Source organism: Venturia canescens, chromosome 5, assembly GCF_019457755.1.
Source record: "Venturia canescens isolate UGA chromosome 5, ASM1945775v1, whole genome shotgun sequence".
NCBI classification, from domain to species: Eukaryota; Metazoa; Arthropoda; class Insecta; order Hymenoptera; family Ichneumonidae; genus Venturia; species Venturia canescens.
Window position 1 is genome coordinate 8,679,696 of NC_057425.1, and position 23,795 is coordinate 8,703,490.

Here is a 23,795-nt window from a genome sequence, read left to right on the forward strand (position 1 = left end):
CCGGTCGGTGCAGCTAATGAATTTAGAGGCGGAGGACAATCGGTATTCGTCGAGGCTTTTGAAGCTTTGTAATTATCGCGTTTCCGCCTCTAGGAAAGGCGGTGTCACTGCGTAATACACAATTTGAGAGTATCATGATTTACAATATTCGACTAAAGAGATAAAAAAATAAACGGTTTGGGAGTCGGAGCGAAGGAAGTGGGGGAATCCGGAGTCGTCATCCTCGTGGGAACAATTCCACGATTACGTGACGGTCAGGATCGCAAAACACTGCATTTCAGGGTGTTAAACAAACTCGCGAGCTCCGCCGAGCAGGGACGAATGAGTTTTACGCTTATTTAGTAAAGGTGCGCGCGGCCTGGATGAGGTAGAAAACGAAACATTAATTGCTCGGGGACAGATCCTTCATTACTTACGAGCGGGGCGAACGTCTCGCAGCCTCGCATTTTCGCCTTCCCGTTTCCGTCCCCCCGTCCACGCCTGCGCTCGCTCTTTATACACTTTGGCGAATGAAGTAATGAGATAATTTGGTTACAAACCACATCCCAATGGGCCCCTGTGGCGCGAGAATAAATTTACTTGTGTATATTTACGGAGTTGCGCAACGAGCGAGAACTCCCGACTCTCAAGGCTACCGCGCGCGCGAGCGCGCGTGCGCGAGACTCTCGCAAAGCGTTGTTTTCTATACCGATATATTTTCCGGAGTATGCAATGCCATGTGCGTTTTAATGCTCCCGTAATTACCGAATTCATTGTGTCCCCCGCGAGAGGCCGGAGAAATTTTTGTGCTCTAAACATTTTCTTATCCCGAGGTAATAATGAACCGTTATTTTCAGACAAATAGACTTCGAGTGGACAAACGCGCAATTACGTCTGCCATTGCCGAGAATTTCTACACGACCAACGACTCGCGTAGAAACAACAAATTACTGTTCCAGCTCTTTTCTCTCCTGGGCCGTACTTTTTTCTGCAGTTTGACTCCCCCCTCGGCGAGTCGATCAACTAATTGAGTTTATGTCCAGGAGGAGAATATTAACGGGAGTTTAAGCAGCCGTGAATGTCCGCAGCAATTAAAGTATCGAGTAGTAATTATCCGGCGTCAGTAATTCCACGCCTGGAGCCAGAAAATGCTCTTTTGGCTGATGCGCAGCAGACGAAAAGGTTAAAAAATCTTGAGGAAATTCGGAAAACGAATTAATCGAAATTTCATGAATTTATTTGCCCCCAGGAAGATCGAAGGGCTCGACATAAAAAGCTCAATGAATAATAACTGATCGTTCGAGTTGGTGTGCGCAGAGCGAGTGCATGTATCGAAGACCGGATACCTGAATAAACCATATCGTGTTTCCGGTGCGGAGAGAAGCGCGATTTTCTCACGAGCGGTTGGATCGCCGAGGATCTCTCGAGGGAAGAGGCTTGATGCGAACGTACCTGCAACAAGAAAAGAGGAAAAACCGGACTTTAATTAGACCAACCGGAGTAAAGAGAAGCAGCGGAGGGAAGCTGCAGCGATGCTTCTCCCTGCGTGTGTTGTTGCAGTGCAGTTGCCAGTGTCGTAGCTCTCGCTCTCTCGCCCTCCCTTTTTCTTTAGACCGGGAATGAGCGGCCTTATAGATCTCGTCATAAGAGCTCTCTCGGGGTAGACCGCGGCGCTCTCCGCGGACTCACGCGAAAGAGCGTGCATTATAACCCACCGGGAGATTCGTACTCTCGCTCTATCCATATATAAATATAAAGAACAAGCCCCAGGCCAGTATACATCCCTCTGATGGCTTTTGTAAATAGTTTTGCGATCGTGCCCGCCGCTCTCGCGGCTTGTGTGCGGCCCGCGCAATCAAGCCAACGTGGAATCGTGTTAGTGTGTTATACTCCTGTCCGCGGGAGAATCATCGTATTTTAAGGCATTTTTACCTCGAACGAAACGCCGTTTCGCGCTCGGAATCGCCGCTTAAATAGACCAAACATACCAGCGAGGAGAGGGCTAAATCCACGCGGGTATAGGGAACTTAATCTTTATCGCTTCTGTAAAGTGCGTACTTTCAATGGAATTCTAATATTACATGCCAATGTTCGATCCTCTCGAGGAGAGCATTAACATTTTTTTACTCGCATGAGTGCAGCGATTCTTAAGGCTTGTAGTCGAGTGCAATACGCTCGTGGAATTGGCCTTAAATCGTTCGATCGAATCAAACACACTGGTCGGACCTCTCCATCTCATTTACTTCGACTCAAACTGTTTTCTGTTGATCACCCTCTGATTATAATCGTTAATTATCGAGCCTCGCTCTGTTTAGATGCAATTAATGCTCCAGCCAGGAGACGCTATATGTGTTTTAGGGTAGCTCACGCACGAAATGATTATCCTGAAAATCTTGAAATTTACGGAGTTTTTATGGGTAGTCGATTCACACGCATATCAAATTTAAAGGGTTCGTCTTATTGGTTATTGAGATAAACGTGCTCAAATATAAAGGCAAAACACAGGGTTGGGACTATGCGTTGAAAATCGTTTATCTTTTCATATTACGAATATGAATGCTTCTTGCGAAGTTTATGAAAAACGTACACAATAACAATGAAGTCTATAACGAAGGTTTGGAAAAAAATTCGAGACTATTTTCCTACTATTAATAAAAATATATCACCTTAAAGATTGAACGAACTCGTACAACCTCGCATTTGCTTGTTTCGGCATTTTGTTTCTTCTTGGTTTGGCCCATTCCTGTCATAGTCTTCTATCTTTTTATTAATACTTTTTTCTCGATCTATTTCCCGTTGCGTTTTCCCTTTGCGCTCTCTAATGCGATTTTTTACGCGGGACGAATGAAATTTCGGGTTCGGTCAGTAATTTCATTCAAATTGATAACTCTGACGTTAATTTAAAATGAGTGTCTTTAATTGGGAGTAAAGATCGATCCGATTTAGACACCCGTAAAATACGATCCTTCGGGCACGATCTACCTTAACATTACTGCAACGATTGTGACAATTTCTGGTGAGTTTTGGCCTCGATTGATCGCGAAAATCCATCCGTCAATTTACAGAAGCTTCGCGTTGTCAAGTTTCTTCATAAATTGCTTACAGTTTTTCGAGAAAAAAAGTACACTCACGGGCCATCGGTACGGACGAGCGAGAAATGCCTCTTTGTGAGTCCAGTCGCGTGCTCGTCATCGTCCGCTTTTGCTTCGCGTACACGTACGCGTTACCGCGGCTTTCGCTATCACTCATTCTTTTTCTGCCGTTGACGTCTTCCGAGTACTGAAAATATCCTGGTTTGACTGCTTCCGAATAAAGAAGAAAAAACATCTTTGAATAAAAAAAAAGAGTATTTTGGAGCATGGACGCGTGTTTCGAGTCGTCCCGGACGGAGCACAAAGATAAAATCGTTCACAATTTCACTTTGAGGATCCGAGGGAAGTTCGACGACAATTTTTTTGCCAGTTCATCGACCACCATCTCCCGAGTTTCAGTGAGTAAAGAGATATTTAAAAGTTTCGTTTCCTGCTCATTGCACTGTCGAGAAAATGGTAATTCGACAATGCAGGCGCGTCGTAGAGGGCGTTTCTTTCCGTCAGAAAAATAATTTTCCCCTCCACCTATTTTCTAACTCGAATATATTTTTCCCCCGAAGCATCGAAGAAGACGAAAATCTCGCCAACGATCGGCATCCCTCGAATCTCGATGGCAAAAAAATGCTCGTCATGCTGCAGCGGATACGCACCGAGTCAAAAAACAAATCGCGATAACGCCGATCTCTTCGTTTTCCAATTGCCCGGGCCTAATCCCTCCCCGAGTCGCAATTACGAGGCCCGCCGCGGACGAGCCTGCTGCATGACGAGCCTCGATTCCAGCCTCGTAATAACCGGATAGCAGACGACGAGGAGCCCGGATCAGAATCTACGAAACTGATCCTCTCCCGTCGTCGTCTCTCGAACTCGAAGCCACAATTATTTCTTTTTGTTCCTCGTCGGATTACATGCCAGTTCACGTGGCCTCTGTAACGCTCCGGTTATGGCTCCAGTGAGATTATACACAATGGCCCAGGAGGCCATCAGCCGCGAGGCTGATTCTCAATCTCTCTTCAACTCGCGCCCATTTTCTCGTAAAACTGATTTGAATATTTCGCTTGCACGATCATTATTCGCCGAGGATGTTCCCAGTCGAATAAGAATTATGAAAATTTATGCGAATTTGCTGACGAATTGGATTAAATTTACCGAACATACCGCGTGATTTTTTCCAATTAAAGTTTCCGGACTTGGATGGAATGTTTACAGGCCAGGACAGCAGATGAAACGATCCGAGCGATTGAATTCGGAGTCGAAATTGACACTGGCCAGGAGCTGGTGCTCGCATGGCCAAAAATCTCAAAAACCGGGGCCTCCGCACTCGGTTCATTCCCATCCCAGCAGAGAATAAAGAACTTTGATGTCGCGATCCAAAAAGTAGCACGAGGCTGTTGGCTCGACCAAACGAAGCGCGGACACATGCGGAGGTTCGTTTTCCCAGATTTATCCGCCGAGCTGACAGAGAAGAGCGAGGCACGTACGAATATGCCTGAAAAGTGGAGAATACCGCGAACGCCAGAGCCGGGACGGGCTATTATTTAATTTCGCTATTTTGTCGCGTTTCTGACGATTTTCTCTCTTTTTCTTCTTTTATCCTCGTCCGCGGTAACACACCCGTTCGAGCAAACCGCGTAAGATCATAAAGCTTGGCTCTCGGAGGCGAGCACGATGTGAAAATATCCGAGAAACACCGGGTGTCGCGTTCATGTGTACCCACAATTAAGCACGTACGCTAGACGCGCACGGTGCTCCTCTCGTGTACGCCGGAGTTGTACTCGTACACACGCGCAATCTCCCGAGTCGGCAAATATATTTGAGAATTACCGTCAGTATTTTATGTGTACTTGCTTTCGTCCACGGACATATACGCGGCCGCGTAAGGAAGATCCTTCGTATATTATAACAGATTAGACAGTTTTAGCAGCGCGTTTTTCTGAGATTTATTATACTCGCTTTTCTCCGTAAAGTAAATTCTGTTATCTTTTTTTCATGATTCCTTCCATCATCCGCGAATGAGCCAGGCGCACGAAAAAGTCCATCGGTTCGTGCGCGATTAATGTTATTCGAGGAATATTTCACCGGCGTTTTTCCCCGCTGGACCCTCTGCCCACGATATCTCGTGAGATAAAGAGAATTAATTTCCTCCCCGCGGGCGAATATCTTTGTCGGAATATTATCAAGTATTTAAAGCGAACGGATATAGCCAAAGTTACGATCTCACTCGCAATCTAATCGAGCCAGTTTATATACAGCCGAGGAAAAACCCGCGAGTGTCTCCTTAATGGCAGTCCAGGAAGAGCCGAGTCAACGGCATACGATAGTCGCGTGCATGTGGGAACGCACGACTCACGAGATTCTAATAATACGAGGACGCCTCAGAGGCCGGCTCCGGGACGCTGGGTCCGGACCAGTTTCACGGACGGTGTGCCCGCTCCTTCGAACCAGCCCGTCAAACATTAATTATTTTGATTGCCGGAGATCTCATTCGATCGCGATATGATGCGACGAGAGGGTTCAATTTCGACGGAACGGGGTTGAAACTACTCCGGATAATGCGAGATCGTCTTATCGGGAGATCGAAAACTGTATCTGTTCACACAATTTTAGTGAAATAAGTTTGCGCATAGGCCAGGCGAAAAAAGCCCCTAAAATCGTCGAATTCCGACTCATAATTATTATCTGACAGTGTCCGGACTTTGCACACGGAATGCGTCCATCAATATCTCGCAAAGAGCCTGCTCTACCGTTGGAAAAATTGGGATGCCACGAATTTTTGGAAAAAAACACTAATTTTTGAGTTTTTTGCATTTTTCTACCTTAAAATTGAACCGATCGAGACCTTCCAGCGCTCATATTCTTCGTATTTTGAATATCTACGATTCTTCTCCCGGGACCATTCACGGTGCTCCGCATTACTTATAGCGTTGTGAGCAAAAAACCAAAAAAAGTTAGAATTTTTCTGCACTAAATTATTTCCAGGACCTTGAAGCTCCTACTCGTGTAATATTTTCGTCGAAAATTCCTCTTTTTGCTTGGCTCACCGGTCAACGTGTGAACAAGGATAAAAAAAGCTCACACTCCGTAGAATCCATTGTCGCAAAAACAAGCATTTTTGATTTCCTTTATTATCCAATAATTGGCGGTTTACTTTTGCATGATTGATAGCCGATCCGAATGAATTCCGATTTAGCCGAGCAGGGTGCGGTGAAAAATCCGGATCTCAACGCGACCTCGTGACCCACTTTATTTTTCCTCAAACACGTAAAAATCGCGAGGAATTTTCAAGTTTTAAACGAGCTTCATCGCACACGAGACGCAGTCCCGCGTTATTCTCTGCTCAAGTTTGTTGGCCCAGGCCGTTCACGAAGCGTCATAATAAACTCGAAGGAATAATTCAATCCGCGAGGAGATCGAATCAGCAGGTAGCTTCGGTAGGAGCACACGTTCAATCTATATTTGCAAAAGAGAACGCGCGCTCGATTCGTTTGGGTTCTGAATTCATTTGTTAAATTGGTTAGAATACACACTCGCGCGGGGGGGAGGTAGAAAAATGAGAAACGAAAAGATTGAAAATAAGGCAGGGTGAGAGGTTCGATTAATTACTCGAGAGGCGTATAATTGCGTGAGCGTAGCTCATTGCCTCGGAGAATCGGAGCATGTTCTGCTCCTCTGTGTATACGCGCATTCGTATTCGTGTTGCTCTCTTCGGTACATTCGATACGTTCAGTATGCGTACAGCAGGAACGACTCGAGCGGGTGGTTGCCCAGCTCTCCCGCGTGGAGAACAGAGCAAACGGGAGAGGTATTCTGAATCTCCGGATCCTTTACTGTACACACTACATACAAAGGGATAAATGTACGAGCAGCGCAGAAGTTCAATGAAACCGGAACGATAAGAGCAAAAGAAACGACGACGCGATCTCCTCTCGAGTTTCTCTCTTTTTCTTTAAATCTCTCTCTCTCTCTTCCTCGTTCTGAGTACGGTGGACCTGTTCGACGACGAGCACAATTTTACAGTTAATTTTTGCGTTACCCTTGCGTCATGCACGTGGGAGAAACAAAAAAATGGAGCACTTTTATTTTTCGTCTCGTTCGCAGCCTCGCTTTCGTATTTTCTTGGCTTTTTTGGAGTCTCGTGTCGAAAGTACTATATTTTTGTTCGCAAATCGTTGTCGTCCGGAATGCTGTTAGCTTCATCGGTTGTTGAAGTAATGGAAAACGTTTGTACTTTGGATGGTGAAAAATGATTGTGAGCTTCTGGATTTTTATAATTTCACTGTTTTTCCAAAATTTCACGCATTCTTACACTCGGATTATTGTTTACAGGTTCACCGTCGCGAATCGATGCTTCTTTCCCGCCCGTGGCGAACCACAAAACAGGAAAAATTCATTGCCCGCGTACGGAGCAATGGGAGAGCGGAGCGCTCGCGTATCGCCGGTGCATATGCGCGTGGACCGTTATCCCGGCCTCGCAAGAGACTCTTCCTTCCCTCGCGGCTTGCCAATACAACATTCCTCGCAATTGTTATACACCGCAGATTTCATCTTCATCTGTAAAAGAAACTGCGAGGGAAAAGGGTTCGTTTGTTTGCATGTTTGATGACTCACGACGCGGAGAATGAGGGGAGAAATAAAAGCGTTGAGGACAAACTTCGACACGCTGATTGTCGGGAGAATCGAGAGGCCCTGAAACGTCAAAATCTGAAGATCTTTCAGTCCCTGATTTCCATGGATTTTCGTCTCAAACTACCGGAATTATCGATCGTTTTATAAGCGAACTCGAAACTTAAACGAGAGGAGAACGCGATCGAAAAGTGAAAAAAAGACTCGGCGGTGACTCGAAATCAAGATTCCGAACATGTCAAAGGCTTTTTGAAAAGCTCATTCAAAATTGAAGAATATTTTGCATTGATCCTCCTCTGAAAAGAAAATTTGATGTCTCAACGAATTTTTTTGTTTTTTCTCAACGAATCTTGGCGAACAAATTAAAATTGTTCCAACCAAACTCTTGGTAGCGTAAAACACTTATTGGGCCTAAAAAATCGAGTGTTAACCTCAGCCGAATGTTCGTTTGTGTGTTAACATTTTTCATTTTAATCGCCACGATTCATTGACTCAACGAAAGATATTGACTCATCAAAATTCTTTTCTCACTGTGCCAATTGAATTCTGTCAAAAATGTAGCGCATCGAAATTTCGAACATCGAAGTTTGACTACAGAAAGATTAAAACTGAAAAAAAATCAAACGAACTACCGCATCTGCGACTCGATCGCGTTGACGATAAAATAACATAAAAATTGGCATGTGGAACGAGCAGTAGAAGAATCGAGATTTAATGCACGTATTTCGCGTGTTCATAAAGGCACGCGCGCTCGCAGGGAAAACGCGGTATTCAGGTCGTATGAGTGGTGCACACGACGTAAGGTTGAGCGTGTGTTCGTGTTTGTGGTGCTGGATGCATACAGTAAATCTTGGGACCGGAGAGATATACGCGCGATAAAGAAAAAGTTGCGCGACTCTCACCTGTGCGAACTCTACACTGGTGCGGCGGGGTGTGCGGAGCTGCGAGAGAAGCACGTGGGAAATTATCCGGCCGGAGTAAAACCTCGACGTTCCTCAGCGTCGTGGTGGTAAATGGCTTTCGCGCAAATGCGGAGAGTGCGGGGTCCGCGCGCTTGCTTTTCGATAGAAATTAAAAGTAACAAAAAAGTAGCGAAAGGTTGGTGTTAACGCGATTGTTTCGCGTCCTTTCGAAACTTGTAATTACCCCGCGTGTATATTGTTTTTGAAAAACTTCGTATTCGAATGAGTTTCGCGCTGAACTTTGAGTCCCACGACGCGTGCGAGACCCGTGGCTAGTCGTTATTCTTGCGCGTACCATTTTTTCAGGCTTTCCGCATGTGAAAACATCGAAAATATAAAAAGAACGATGGAATAATCCGCGTTGAACGAGCGGCGATCGATCATCCCGCTCGAATAAATACGTTTACGCAAATGAGCTGCGATATATCTGCAGTTATCGACTACAACAAATAACGTTGCATCACTCCCTCAGAACATCGCGATACTCGCATTGAAATATAGCTGAAGCGTGAAAATGATTCAACGCGGCTGCGTGACTGCGGGGCTCGCGGTGATTGAGCGACGTTGCTAAATTCGCACACTTTCTCGCCTATCTCTATCGCTCTCTGCGAGACTGCGTCAATCTTTAAGCTATTCCTTTCGCGTGAGCGTGTTTTTTGGTGGCGCAAATTATGGGGCACTCGAAATTTCGACTGATTCGCGGTTGTACAAGAAAAGCTTCTGCCTCTGCCATTTTTCCAACTTCTATCGTTAATATCTTTAATTTTAAGGATTCGGTATAACACTTTATTTTTATCGTCGCTACGGATTCCTTACATTTTTTTCCATCCGTGAGACAGTTTGTGTACACGCATTATTGAACAGAAATGTGGTGATGGAATCTCCATAAGCTCCCGTGTATAAATTTTACGATTTTTCTCCTTTAAATTCTTCACTAAATGCTCGATAATCTGACCTAAAATTTCGCCAATCTATTCGCTGCGCTTTTACTTAATTGATATTTAAAATCAGTTATTCGTAGAATATTCGGGTCCGTGGAAGGAGTACCTTAAGAGCCTGTGCGGTTAGGCGTCCGCTGGCAATTCTTACAACGTGTTTGAATTCGTGTAGAATCGGTCATCGTAACGAGCAGCATTTATCCTCGGGCGGCTCGCCCTCGAATGCATTTTCATCGCGACCGCTACAAGTTCGTTGTCCGTTGAAAAAGGCCTTCGCGGCGCCATATCGTCGGATATTCGTCGTAAGAAATTGCGTCGATACGCAAGGGCCGACACTCGATTTTCGCAGCGTCCGCAAATGGCAAAATAAAAGGAGCGAAGGGATTTAAGGCAGGGGGAGGAGGAGCGGAGCCGAATGAAGCGCGAGGGACGTTCCGTTTGCGTTTGTTTGGAGGAGGGCGAGCCAAAATATACACGGGTACGCGTATATTATCTTGTTCGGAGCGATGAGAGGGAGTGGAGGCTCCGGGGATCGGTGCACTTAATCACGGCACACGCGGGCCAGAGCGGGAACGTGCGTTTTCTACTGTCGTCGCCGCTGCGCTCGATCCTCGGTCCTCCTTCAAATAAATGCAGCCGTTAACGCAAGCGCAGCGAGCGAAAGATGCGCCGAGGAAGTTTCGCGGAGTCGTTCATTCGCTGGCCCCTCGTTATCGTTGTTTTCGAGTGTCACAGTAATTCGATCTGAAAACGAGATGCGCGAAGCGTCGACGAGTGCGCGCGCGAGTGAGCTGCTTTTTTGGCTGACAAATCGCATGACGCTCGAGACACTCGGAGACGCACGATTTTTTTTTTACCTCGGTCATTCGTCCGAAAGAAACGCTGCGGAAGATAAAAGCTTGGCGCGCATCCGCGCGCAAGTAATGCCGACGACGCTCTTGACGTGCAGCGCGGCGCTGGGTCCGGCGAGCCTGCCTCGACTCGGGGACTCCGATCAACGAGCAACGATCGGGAATTTGCTGCGAAGCGAGATTGACAGCTCCGCGGAATAAAGCTGCGTTCGGGGCGCGTTGAATCGCGCACATCGATGGCGCCGTTTCGCTGAAGGCTCGCGGTCCGATCTTTCGGATCGATTTAACTTCACGTATCGCCAAGCGAAGCGTTCTCCTGACGATTATTAAGGCCGCATATGCATTCGCAGCGGGCGAAAAAACCCGACTGTCTTGATTTTTTTTCGACAAGGAAATAAATGTTTATTGGAAAACTGTCAACGACATTCGTTAGTACATATATTTTCATGTACTTGAGCAATTATTTTCACGAAAAAATTTCTCAAAATGACGCAAATCCAGCTTACTCCGGTAGCACCTTTTTTAAGCATCAGTTGCGGTGGACGTGATAACTTAAAAACTATTAATCCGATCCATACCAAATTTATAACGCTTATTTATTATAACAATAGCTTGGGCATGGACGGAAGATGTGTAAGAATTTGGATTTTAACAAAAATGGCGACAGTTTTAACAAAACATCATTTTTCGAGGTGCTAAACTTTCGGTATTTTGTTACAATTTTTATTCCAACAAACTATGAAATCCTTCGTCCAGGCCTTGGCTATTATAATAATAAATACGTGCGCGCGCGAGTTCTCAGCACGCTTCGTCACGGGTTTTCATAACTCAGCGTCCAGGGCTTCGAAAAAAGTCTTCGAAGCACCTTCGAGAGCCGCGAGCCTCCGCTAAATGCGATTCGACTTCTATTAATAAATTGACTCTACAGGTTTTCGTGTAAATCTGCACAAGTTTGAGCGCAAAAGCGTGTTCATGTGGAAGACGATGCGGTCACGTGGGCAGTCGTACGACGCCGTGGGTACTGCGCGGACGGGCGGGTGCGTGGGCGTAGTCGGTTAAGGGGCGCGCGTCGCCGGTTTCACTTTCATTCACGACTGCGAAAACTCGAAGGATTTCTCGTTCTGTACGAGCGCTCGAAGCGTAGCCCACGAGGCGACTCGCGAGCAAGAATTCGGCGAGACGAGAAAGCAGCGCGCCAGAGTAGCGGAGTCGTGGGTTGACCGTCGTGCGACGACCTGGGAACGGGTGACGTCGAAATATTCGCGAGACCACGCGCTCGTCTCCACGGATCGTTGCGCTCGATCGCGGACCAAAAAACTCAATAATTTCTCGGCGCGTTCCCAATTATTTCGAGGAGCCGCATTTTCGCGAGTAAATCACGACGTTTATCAGCATTTTCGATCGGAATAACCGCGCATACGAAACGAGCGCAAAGGAAACGAGGCGAAAAATCAAAAATTGATAAGCGAAACGAGTTCAGCGAAAGTAAAGCGCTGCCCTTTGATTTTGCAGCCGCGCCCGATCAGCCCGCGTGTATAGAACACATCTTCCGGTGTGGTCCCGTCGAAGCTCTCGTCTCAAGGTTTCACAGCGGTGCGCGAGTACCGGTGCATGACTCGGGGCTCATTGTTGTACGCACGAAGAAAAGAGAGCAAACCGAATAATCGTACGGCGAGTTTCCGTAGAGCGAGAGCAGAGAAAAAACGGGGACGCGGGAACTCGCAGCCGGTGATCTCCTCTCTCGAATCTCACTTTATTTCCTGCTCCTCCATTTTCTTCATTTTAAGCGCCTCCGATGATGATTCGCGCGTTAATGGTGAAAGATGACGCTCGTACGTGCGGCCAGGGGCCCGGCAACAACTTTTCTCCCCCTTTTTCTCCCTCCCCCGTGGATAATCTCTCGAACATCTCGAGAGCGTACGCTATAGAGGGAATATAAGTGCACGAGGGCATGTGCATATGACCCCTGTGTACGGAGGAGCCTCTGCGCGAGCATCAAACTTACGTTTCGCAGGTCCGTGTGCGCGGAGCTGACGCGAGTGCATCGACGAAGCCTCCTTTGATAAAATAATTATCGGCGCAACGTTCGCGTTGACGCGGAGGCAAGATTTTCGCAGTTTTTATTTCTCCCTTATTCGCTCGGTAAAGTATACCGAGAGAGCGCAGCATCGCTGAATTAATACGCGCGATTTTGTACCGGGGTTTTTTTCAATTTCATCCTCCGCGTCGTGACTCAAGAGATTTCATCGTCGAGATACTGTTCGCCGGAGTGGAGCATTACGTACGAGAATAATGCCGAGGCTCAGGGCCAGCGGGGCTTCAAAAATTCAGCAGCGTCGCCAGCACACACATTCGCTCCTTATTTTTTCTTCTCATATTCCAGCAACTCCTCTCTGCGTCTTCCACGATCCTTGACGAGGGATATTCTGCGATTGATAGCGGCGATTCTTCCCCAGCTATTCATCTGCTCTCGCAAGATTCCCGGTTTGACAGCGTGCAGAGCCCGGTCGACGGCGCACACCTCGACGACGTACATCGAAGCTCGCAATTATGCGTCCCCTCACGTACCTCTCGAAGGACACGTGCAAAGCGTACTAACCTCGGACTCGGTGCTCGCCGTAACATGTGCGAATGCGAATGCACAGGTTGCTAGAGATAATCGCACGGGATCGCTGAAACCAGCCATTAATTCGGAACGATCAGCGGACGACGCGACTGATTTAGTCAGAAAATTCCCCGTTCGAGTTACAAGCCGACGCGCGGCTCGTCGCTTTCTCGAGAAAACCGCGCGAATCCGCCTCTCCGACGACAAACCCCGACGCATGTTCCCGACCGAGGACGGGGGAAACACGAAATCAGCGAATGTAAAGCCGGCCCGCGCGTAATAAAGATCCGAGCCGAGAAGCGCGAAGAGGGTTTTGTAATCGATCGAATGTCAAGGACCCAATCATTTGACGGGCTTATTAAGACCCCGCGTGACTTCTGTCCGGCCACACATGGGCCTTTTCCACTGTGGGAGCGCGCGCGGTCAGCCGGGCGACACGCGCTGGCTGGCGCAGGTGCGCGCTCGCGGTTACAGGGCGTTGCAAAAAGAAGAAGTGCACAGCTATACGAGGACGATTTTATCGAAGCAGGGAGGCGAGAAAGAGTCCCCGCGCTCTGGGAACTCACAGGCGAATCTACACGCGTACTTATGCCGGGAGGAAGCGGCATGGGCAAATCCGAGAGGCCAACCTCCTGGGAGAAGTGTTATTGCGAGAGAGGGCGCTCTCGCCTCTATCTCGCTCTCAGATCGCTAATAAATTTTCTCGAGCGGCCCTGAACTTCGGGCTCTTTGCCCTCCTCCTCGATCGAGCCCCTTCCCGCGCTGCGCCCCGCTGTATTATACGCCGGCGTATGCGCGCTCGAGTACCGAGCGTGCAACTATGTTTTCCGCCGCGCGAGAACCCGAGACTCTAGCAGAGATCGACGTCGATATCTCCATACCACGATCCCCTACGATTATCACGCCCAGTTATTATTTTATTGCCGCAAAATAATAGCCATTTTTGTTACAATATTATTTACTCTTTATGCTAATCTCACGGGACGCGCGTGCACGTGAGCGAGGTCATTGAAACGCCCTGACGCCTGAGCAGTTGACTCGCGGGAGTCCAATTTTTCAAAATCTTCGATTCGGTTCTGCTTTCGATGGTGCTGGAGCAGGGGACGGCGAGAATCGTTTTCGGCTCTTCGGAGTGCCAGCAGGATTCGTTTCGTTGAAAATTTTCGCCCAATTTTTTGGACTGCGATTCATTTTTTTCGTCATCGCCTGAAACTTGTCCTTCGCTTATTCCATTAGCCGTCCATTTATCAAAAGCGAAGACTCGCGATCTCGATCTGCCTTCGCAAGAGAAAAGTGTCTCGGGGACGCGGGGCGCGGAGGGGAACAGCGGAGTTAGTTGCGGTCCCATTCTCGCGATCGATGATCAGGGGAAGCTTCTCGATCAACGTCAAGCTGCGCTCGTGTGCGGGTCTCCGAACTTGCTCTTGCTGCGTATCGAACACGCGAGGACACAAAGTCGGGCGGATATTCTCCGGGCATGCAATTAAGTCTCCGATCGCGAGAGTCATTCTGCGCCGGCAATCGCCTCGTCGTTGAAACACCGAGAGACACACACGCACCGCGATGGAAGCAGAAAAATTGAAGTTCGATGGGGGAGCTCAAAGGGGCGTTCGCCGAGCAGGTGAATCAGCGAGAGCAGAACCTCACCGAGATCGATCCCCGCAATATCTCGTCGCGGGAGAAGGGATCGAGCTATTTGTGCTCCGCCGCATTCACGCAAATTCGGAGAAGAGCAAAGACAATGGAAAAAACGGCGACGTTTGACAAGACGAACGACGCGGTGCGGCGGTGAACGGCGAAAAAACGCGGAGCACGGCAGACCGAGGTGCACGCGAGTCGGCTCGACTCGCGTAATTAGTTGCATCCACTCAGGCGCCTGCTGCTGCTGCGCGACGAGGAAAAACTTTTTCCCAGAGACTTCGAGTTTTTGGTCATGCTCGACCAGCGTTTTGACGTCTTTGAGTATTTTTCGAACTCTCACACGCTGACGCCAACTTGGACGGAATTGAATTGAAATTAAAAACGAAAGATAAAAATATCGAAAATGAAGAAAATTCCCATCACAAAGAATCGCTTTTCCTCTCGCGCCTTACCGGTTTCCATTGCGCAAACTCCGAGAGCAATAAATATCGTCATATCGCGAGGATCAGTAGTTTTTCGAAAAAAAGGTCAAGTCTGCATTTGAGCGTTTCATTCGATCCATTGTGTTGGACCTGCGATGATTCGCAGCTATTTCCAAAGCCCGAGGTTAATTGACAGTTTCGAAAAAGTACGAGCGCGCGGAGCCCACAGAGAAAGAGACCGCGCGTGTGCAGGGCCTGAAAAGAAGCAGCGTTTGTTGCGACGGGAGTGCGAGAGAAATCTTCATATTCCCGCGATGCTTGTTTCTGATCGGAAGAGCAGCGTCGAGTGGGCGAGTATGAGCACGCCGCGTGTGAGGAAACTCTTTCCTCAGCTCGTAACGTTAGAGCTTCGGAAACATATAGATCGAGGCGCACCGCGCGCGAGGCGCACATGCGCGGACGGGTCCGCGAATGATTTGTGCTTAAAGAGAATACCGTCGTCGGGGCCGATGATGCGTGGGCTATCGGACAACAGTGTATCTCGATCCGCGCGCACATATTTTCAAACAGCCATAAATTCAACATCCGTTCGCTCTTTTTACCGGCGCATTAAATCCGCCATTTTTGTTATTCTCGTGTTGCGAGGTCGTCGGGCCGGCTCGTTAAGTCACGAGGGAAAAATAGAAGCGCGATTTTAAACTGCCAAGTCTCGAAGCCGAATGACCCACTTCGTAACAGAACATTATCAACGCGAAGGTATAATTGAATATCGCGAAAATGATCGTCTCCCAAAAGGATACCGAAACACCGTTATCGCGAGCTTTAAAACCGCGTCGTTATAAAAACATACTTTACTGCGCGCACTCACACACAATAGCGCGATGCGAGCCTCGCGATATGAGACGCCGGAGGCTCGCGCTGGCTTTCGCTCGCGATTTCAGAGGCGCATGCACCTTCGCTAACATTCCCTCCCGCTGTTACATGCATCCTGGCTCATGCAGCGCCTCATCCGACCCTGTCGGCAAAATTAACCGCCGTACAACTCAAAGTAGGTACAGTTACTTGGCCTCAGTGCGCGCATCTGTATGCGAGGATACCATAAATACTCGAGACATAACTGAGACTCGGGAGATGATCGAAACTTTTTGTGCTACGATGAGCCAAGCTCGCTCGTCGATTCAACCACGACGCGCCGATACATTCGCGCAGGCAGCATCGACCCGAGTACTTTTAGCGATAAAAATCACTGTCAAATCGGAGCTTCCGGATGAAAGTTCGGTCGTCATCGCGCTATATCGAAATCTCCGATGAAGCTCAGAGCTCCGCGTTCCCAACACGGGGAAAACGGATTCGTTTTGTATAGTGAGGAATATATTAGTTATCAAGAATTTTCAAAGTACTTAGGCATCGATTACAAACAGAGCGTAATAGTTTTTGAATTTTCCAATTTTTCGTCCCTTCAATTCTAAACGACCTTATGTCGATAGCAAAAAGTGATGCACGTCCGAGAACTATATTTCGTTTTGTTTTCGAGTGTTATTCATCGTGTCAGAGTAACATTTACCGATAAGTAGAAATGCATTGTAAGTCACAAATTTTCACTGTCGGCATAGTAAATTCTATGATAAATATACGAATACGTGACATTTTATCATACACATAGTGTTTTTTCAGGGCTGCCCGAGCATACTTAACAATATGAACATTTCAAGTGACTGAAATCATTTTTTACTATGCTTGTAGAGAAAAACATTCTTGGGCCTTTTTAATGAAAGGGATTGGTTCTTTACTACGGTGTGTAGAAGATGGAATAAATGACAATTCATAAAAACAATATCGGAAGATCGAGCGATAAAAACGTCATATAAAATTTGTTAACATAGCTTGTTGTAAATCCTTCATAATGAATAAATACAAATGATCTGATTGTGCGCGTGATTTATTTATTCACGTCAGTTTACGTCCTTATTAAGTGGATAGAAGAATTTCCGTTGCCGCTATATCTTCGAATATAAATGTTGCAATCCAATATACACTCTGTCCCGAAGATACTACATTCCTAGTACTTTCCTCTAGAATTTCCGGCCTCGTTTTCTCCGCGAACGAAAGAGGTTCGTCGGGGGCGGAGAGTGATCGACTCGAGAATTCGAAGAATGTCGCAAGAGACGCGGGGCCTGGAGGAGAATAACTTGTGACAATGAAGCTTGAGCAGGACGAGAAGAAGAAAATGGGAAAACTCTGAGAACCGAGGTTGTAGCGGGGGGTGCGGGGACGCGGACGGAGCAGGTTGTACCTGTCGCGAGAGCGAAGGAAGCAGCAGGCAGAAAATCCGCTGGCCGCGTCGAGGGCCGGGGTGTGGATGTATCGAGCGACGCACGGAACACGCGAGCTCATCCGGCGGTAGAGAGGAGGCGAGTGCTCGAGAGTGCACTTAATAATCATAGCGTGAAAAAGTGCGATGGAAAGAGTGAGTGAGAGAGCGGCGGGCACGATTTGCCGTGGGTTTCTTCTCTCCTCGGTCTTTCTCTGGTGGAACATGCAAATGCTCTGATCGCTGGTGGCCCCGCGCGGTCTTGCAGTTCCTCCGGAGGGCATGAAAGTACATTTAAAGCGGTTTATGCGTATAGATATGCTGCCGCGGGGGAGAGATGCAGCAGGAGCAGCAGCAGCGAAAGCGCAACGAGACAGGAGAGCGGGACTCTGCTCGCCGGGCGGGGGGAATTGCACGCGAACTTCTCGCTGATACTGAGCGAGCTAGCTCGGCTAAATTTTGCACGCTCCTTCGATCTGACCACTCGCCTCCATTATTTATAGAACGTTGTGCTCCGAAGAGAGTAATTATTCGTTGCCTCCGGCCGGGATAAAGAATCCAGCTCAATACACGAAGCGGTGCGCGAATAAAATTTTCTTTTTTTCGCCCTCGACATCCATTTTATTTTCGATTATACAAGCGCCCCGTTTCATCTTTATCCATCATCGATTGAAAATCCAATCCCCGCGGAGCGGCCTCCACTGCGCGCGAGAATCGCATCCTCGCGCGCGAGCGCCACTCGATAGAACGCGGCAAGGTCAGTGTCAGAGCTTAGAAGCAAACGACACCTGTGCCTCGGGATACTTCGGTCATTCGTGCGCTATAATCGTTGAAACTTTATACCCCGAGATACAGACTCGCTGGTATTAGTTTACCAGAAGATAATTATTTATCCACACGCACACTCCGCGACGAGGTGTGTCTTGGTACTCCGGCTCGCGAAGAGCCCGCGAAAGCCACTTGGAAATCTGGTCCCGGGAAATGCCGGGAGCAAATTACTCCGCGCTCCTCCTCTCGATGTACGCGCTAAAACACGGACGCGAGACGCACACATGCACGCCCACCACTCGCGGAACGACGAGACTCGTCGCATCCAGCACGCGGTACCACTGCGGAGAAGGCCACCGGGTCGAATAATCGCGCAATATTCCTATTGCCTCGTACGAGGCGAACAGCCATGCACCAGGAAAAAAAGCTAGCGGCTCTTAATGGACCAAGAATTATCATCATTGTATCCCTACCGTAATACATGATGTCTCCTCGTAATCTCGTTGTACTTATTTCCATATGTACCGCCTATGGAGAACCATGCAAATGAGAATAAAAAAGCGAGGAGATAACCCAGCAGACGCGGCCCGTTATCGCTCCATATTACAGAATACGCATTCACTTATTTTAATGCGAAGCAAATACTCGATTTAAGAGGCATTTCATGCACGAAAGGATTTTCTCAAGAAAATCGAGATATTTACGCTTCTTTTACGAAGTTTATGAAAAACTAATGCAATAACAATGAAGTATGTAATGAAGGTTTAGGGAACAATTCGAAACGACTGTCTTACCAGTGATCAAGATATTTTGCGTTAAAGAGTGAAAGAAATTGGTAATGAGCATTCGTATAACCTCACATTTATTGCTTGGCATTTTGTTTCTTTTTGACTTGGCCCATTCCTGTCATAGCCTTCTGTCTTTTTGTTGATACTTTTTTCTTGATCCATTACTCTTTCTGTTTTCCCTTTGCTCTGTCTCTAATGCAATTTTTTACATAAAAAAACTAGTATTTTGGATCCCCGATTGATTAATGGCTTGTTATTTCATTCGGCAAAAGATAAGTTGAAAAGATTTATTTACAATTTCGAATTAATAACTCTGACATTAATTTAAAGTGATTATGTCTTTAATCAGGGAGTAAAAATCGATCCAATTTAGACTCCCATCAAAAACGATTCTTCGGGTATTATCGACCTTAACGAGCCTGCTTTTCAAACATCGAGCTTGCGGATCGAACGACTTTTACTCAAAAATCTACTTTTTTTTTGTTGCAGCGACAGACTCGATTGGCATAATAGAAAAATTTGCAATGTTTGATGCAAAATGAGCGGAAATTTTTTGCATTCTTGCACTCAAGTTCATCGAAATTAAGTAACTTTTCACATTGTTTACTTCAACTACTTCTGTGATGCCGATACAGTTCGAAGGCCCCAGTGAAAAAGTCATTTATTGAGTCAATAAATTCTCAGGTTTGTCTACGGACTGGCCACGATTTCGAGTCTAAGAACGCTTCACGTGGCTTCGCCGTTCGAAGCTGAATATTTTGATACTCGGCACCAAGACGCTACCGCGAGTCCCTCGATCCCGGTGAGATCGGTGCGACTCCATTGTGACGAAGGTTGGCCTTGTTTCCAGCGTTTTCTTAGCGTGTTTGCACGAAGCGTGAAGAGAAAATGATGAAAAACGTTCTGGGAATACGCGGCGTCGCGAGTTTCGTTTTATGTCCTGCTCGTTATCTCGCGCGAAGGATCAACATTTTTTTCGTGAATTACGTAGCTCGTTGTTTTTAAGTGGAAAATGATTAGCGAATTGGAGCCGTGACCCGAGAATGATTTGTTCGCGATTCGCACTAAGATTCGGTACGTACTCGGGGCGGCCGAGACCGCGAGTCAAAAAAAATCAACGCACTCTGTACGTGCAGGCCGCGCGGAGAGCAAATGCGTAAAGAGTTGCCTTTGCCGCCGGGACGCAGCAGAATATTCTGCATATTTTGTAGTAATGTGTGCACTTAACGCTCGCGCTGCAGCTAAAGATTCGAATTTTTTTGTTTCCTATTGCGTTTCGCGTTGCGTGCGTCGAGGCGATACGCACGCAGCGCGATGTAAATTGAGCCTCTTATGGATCGGTGTGCGCACAACAAAATCGATAATCGTCGAGGGGGGGATCGTCGAATTCCTCGTCAGTTTGAACGCTGAGCCAGCATCTTTGTCGCTAATTTGTTTTTATCCTCGAAAAGGATAAAATTTTATTGCCAAAAGCGGATGTCGCCGGTCGGACGATTCGAAATAGCGCAGTAATTCGCTTTGGCACGTTCTTATAAATCGCAGCGGCGCACGTACGCCAGCAGGGAATGACGGCAATAAGAAGCGCGAAGCCCTCGCGGTTCTCCAATCGCCAAAGATTTGTTAAAGCGTCGAGCTCAAACGCGTCACAGGCAACGCGAGAGAGTCGGAGAAAAGCGGGGGGAATAATAAAGCGTGTTTGCAGTGAGCATCTTTCGCGCCTGGCTCGCACGCGGAGAAGAGGAAGAAATCACGAGGCATTCCTTGACGCCTGGGAAATTAATCACTGCGACGTGTCCGTTCTGCGGGAGGAATACGATCGTGCATAGCTGCAAAAGTGCTTTTACGAATAGCCATACATGCGCGCACGACGAGCCGGGCGCGCATTCATATACACGTACAAAGCGCGTTTAATCCCACGGGATTGTATGCCACGAGCGGCTCTCGCGAGACCGAGTGAGTAACGTATTGTCCGCTGCTTGCGCCATTGCACGTGCGCGCATGTGGATGATTCTACGAATTCCGCGACACGCATCGGGATCCTAAGAGTACCTATTTTACTGACCATTTTTATCCTCGCAGCTGTAAGCGGATATGCGCTCCGCGCGCGAACACGCCGGGTCTCCCACGGGCGAGCCCGTGCTTCGGGATCCTTAAAAGCAGCTACGAATTCATCACAACTCACCCGTGGCGCTGAACACGTTACAACAACCTTCCGAAAGGCCGTGATCAATCACGATCTCGACGTTCGAAAACGTTGATTCGACGCGATACGAGGAGCACCTCGACAGAGACAAAACAAGCAAAAAGCATTTTCGATAATTGAGCTCCTCGCAACTCCACGGCCAGCCTCAGATTCTGCCAATCCTGACAAAACTTTTCAGTCTCCGCTCCCGATGCCCCGTACGAAGCGCAGGCGAAGTCCCTTAAATCAGGCTCGTAGTGCACCTCGTTTTTTCTTAGCGAGGTTACACCACGGTGACCACGCGTCAAAGTACATTAGCGCACGCACCCAGGGACGTTGAACACTCCCCTCGGGGCGCTCGCACACCAGGGCTCTCCACCGACGAGGGACTCGATCCGCGAGTCGAATGCGTACGTACGTTTACAAGCAGCGTGCGGAGAATCGCACTTAGTGCAAAGAGACTGGGAGAGGATAGAGCGGAACATTAGCGCAAGAGCGGATTATTGCTGACTCGTTGCAAAAGTGGCATGCACACGCGGCCGGATACACGAAAGCCCTCTCCCGCCATCATTCATAGGATGCATTAACATCGGGGAATATAAGAGCGGAGCCGAGCCACGTACTACGAGCGTTGCGGAGATTTCTCGCCTCGCGAGTGCGCTATTGCCTGCTTACACCTGCTTTATTAACGCCATCCTTCCGTCGCGCGTTGTCTATCGCGCGAGCACGTCCGCGCATGGGCTACACGACCAGCTAGAATCTCCCGGTGCACCGACCGCGTGTACCTCCGACCGGGAAAGGGATTCCGGCTTACGAGAAACAGGCAGAAACACAAGAACCGAAACCACTAAACTGCGCTTATAATTCACTCCGTGCGCGTCTTCGTGTACTCGCTGTGCGCGCTTGTACCGCAGCACGCGGATACTCGAGAGATACCTGAAGCAGCAGGCGTCGAGATTCCTCCAAAAACACACTCGAACAAGCATCGGGGAAGCGAGCCCGGGAGCAGCGGAGACTCAGATCCCAACGAATTTTATTGCCGGAGAATTATCACAATCGAAAAAACTGCGAAAAGACTGCGATAAAACGGGGATTTACTGGAGAGAATGCGGGAATTTCGAGATGCTGGAGCAGCCTCGGCTCAGCGTCGTCTGCTCGCGCCTCCTCGTTCAAAGTCCTCAAGGTAACTGTATCGCTCCGGTCTAGTGTAACACTGCTATGTAATCAAATTATTGACACATGGAAAAAAATTATTTCTAATAAGTATAATTTTTCGTACGTAAATCCTTTGTGAATGTTCGCACTGAATTAGAAAAATGAGGAAAACGTCAGTCCAACGATTCGCGCAGTATCCCGCGGATTTACGTTTGGCAACGCACGGGTTCTCTCCGGAAGTTCAAGTTAAACTTAATATTCCGTAAAAAATAGGACGACAAGTGCAATTACAAGTATTGGGTATACACGAATTGCAGTTTTTTTCCAGGATTTCACGGATTTCTGTGCAAATATGCTTTTTCATAGCAACCCGAAGTTATATAGGTTTTGGTATGCCGTTTTGAAGTTTCTTCGCGAAAACCGGTCAATTTAAAAAATTGATTTCTCTGAAATCAGGTCGATAACCGCCCCTGAAACTTTGCACAACTGAGCCTGGCGACAGAGTTACCTTAAGGACAATTTTATTTCTCAAATTGTAATATCGGTACCCATGAAATAACCGGGAATACAATAATAATAACGCAGAGGCACAAAACGCTAGAGAATAAGAGAGCGGGAGGGTCGTTCGATAATTAGTGATTATTATGGGCAATGCCTAACTTGTCGGATGAGCATTTCTCATAGCAACACCGCATATACGGCGTGTCTGTAAGAACCTCGCATTTCTCATAACAACCTGCTTAAAGCCTCTCACAACGGGACAAAAAAATGTCTATGTTCTCTCGGTCCATCTCTAACGAGGTGCTCTCTCACTCGATTACCATTCCGTCCTTCCCCCCGCCTGGATATCTTGTTCACCGAGGTACTACATAAATAAGGCGGATACATGGGAACCCCCGAGTGTCCAGGTGGGTGCGTATGTGTGTAGGGCTCTCCGGAGGCTTTGCTTCATGGACAAATTAGCGTCCGGAGGTTATCGAACCGTCGCGAGGCTCCGAAGATTTTCTCGATCCTCACTCGCGTCTCCGATTGCCTGTGTACACACCTCCGGAGACGCCGTTGTCACGGGCACGGGCTGTTCCGCGCGGAGAAACGTTCGGAGCTTCGGTGAATGTGAAACTCCGTGGAAATCGTCAGGGTTTTTAAAAACTGACTTTTTTGGATGAGTAAGCGATGGCTGCGCACTTAAACCGCGACGGAGTCGTTACACAATCGCCGAGTTTTTCTACACCGCAAAATACCCCCGGACCCTCCGTCACTTTCTCCGAGTAAAACGTGCTCGCGGAAGACTCCGTTAGAGATTTTCATTCAAACACTTTTTATAACAGTGACTGAATTATGCTTCTTCGCAGTTGACGTTCAAATGTCTCCAGCTTCGTCCCACTCTGCGCCGGATGCCCCATACGAACACAAGCTTTTTGAGCAATCGCTCGATCGCTCTCAGCTTACTGATGTATACACTCCGGTCCAGCCTAACGAGC

At 47.8% G+C, this 23,795-nt stretch overlaps 1 protein-coding gene across 3 annotated transcripts in view; it reads right to left on the minus strand.

Moving 5' to 3' along the window:
- LOC122410664 (serine-rich adhesin for platelets-like) overlaps window positions 1-23,795 on the minus strand; it is a 112,067-nt gene that overhangs the window by 38,793 nt on the left and 49,479 nt on the right. Inside the window, exon 1 of one of the 3 annotated variants that reach the window (XM_043418998.1) lies at window positions 3,111-3,132. The exons of 1 other annotated variant lie outside the window; for it this stretch is intronic. In XM_043418998.1, coding sequence (XP_043274933.1) covers window positions 3,111-3,117 — 7 coding nt within the window. In that variant the 5' untranslated portion in view covers window positions 3,118-3,132. Of the gene's footprint in view, window positions 1-1,325; window positions 1,354-3,110; window positions 3,133-23,795 lie in introns of those variants that run through there. One more of the 3 variants, XM_043418997.1, reaches the window with a different exon arrangement.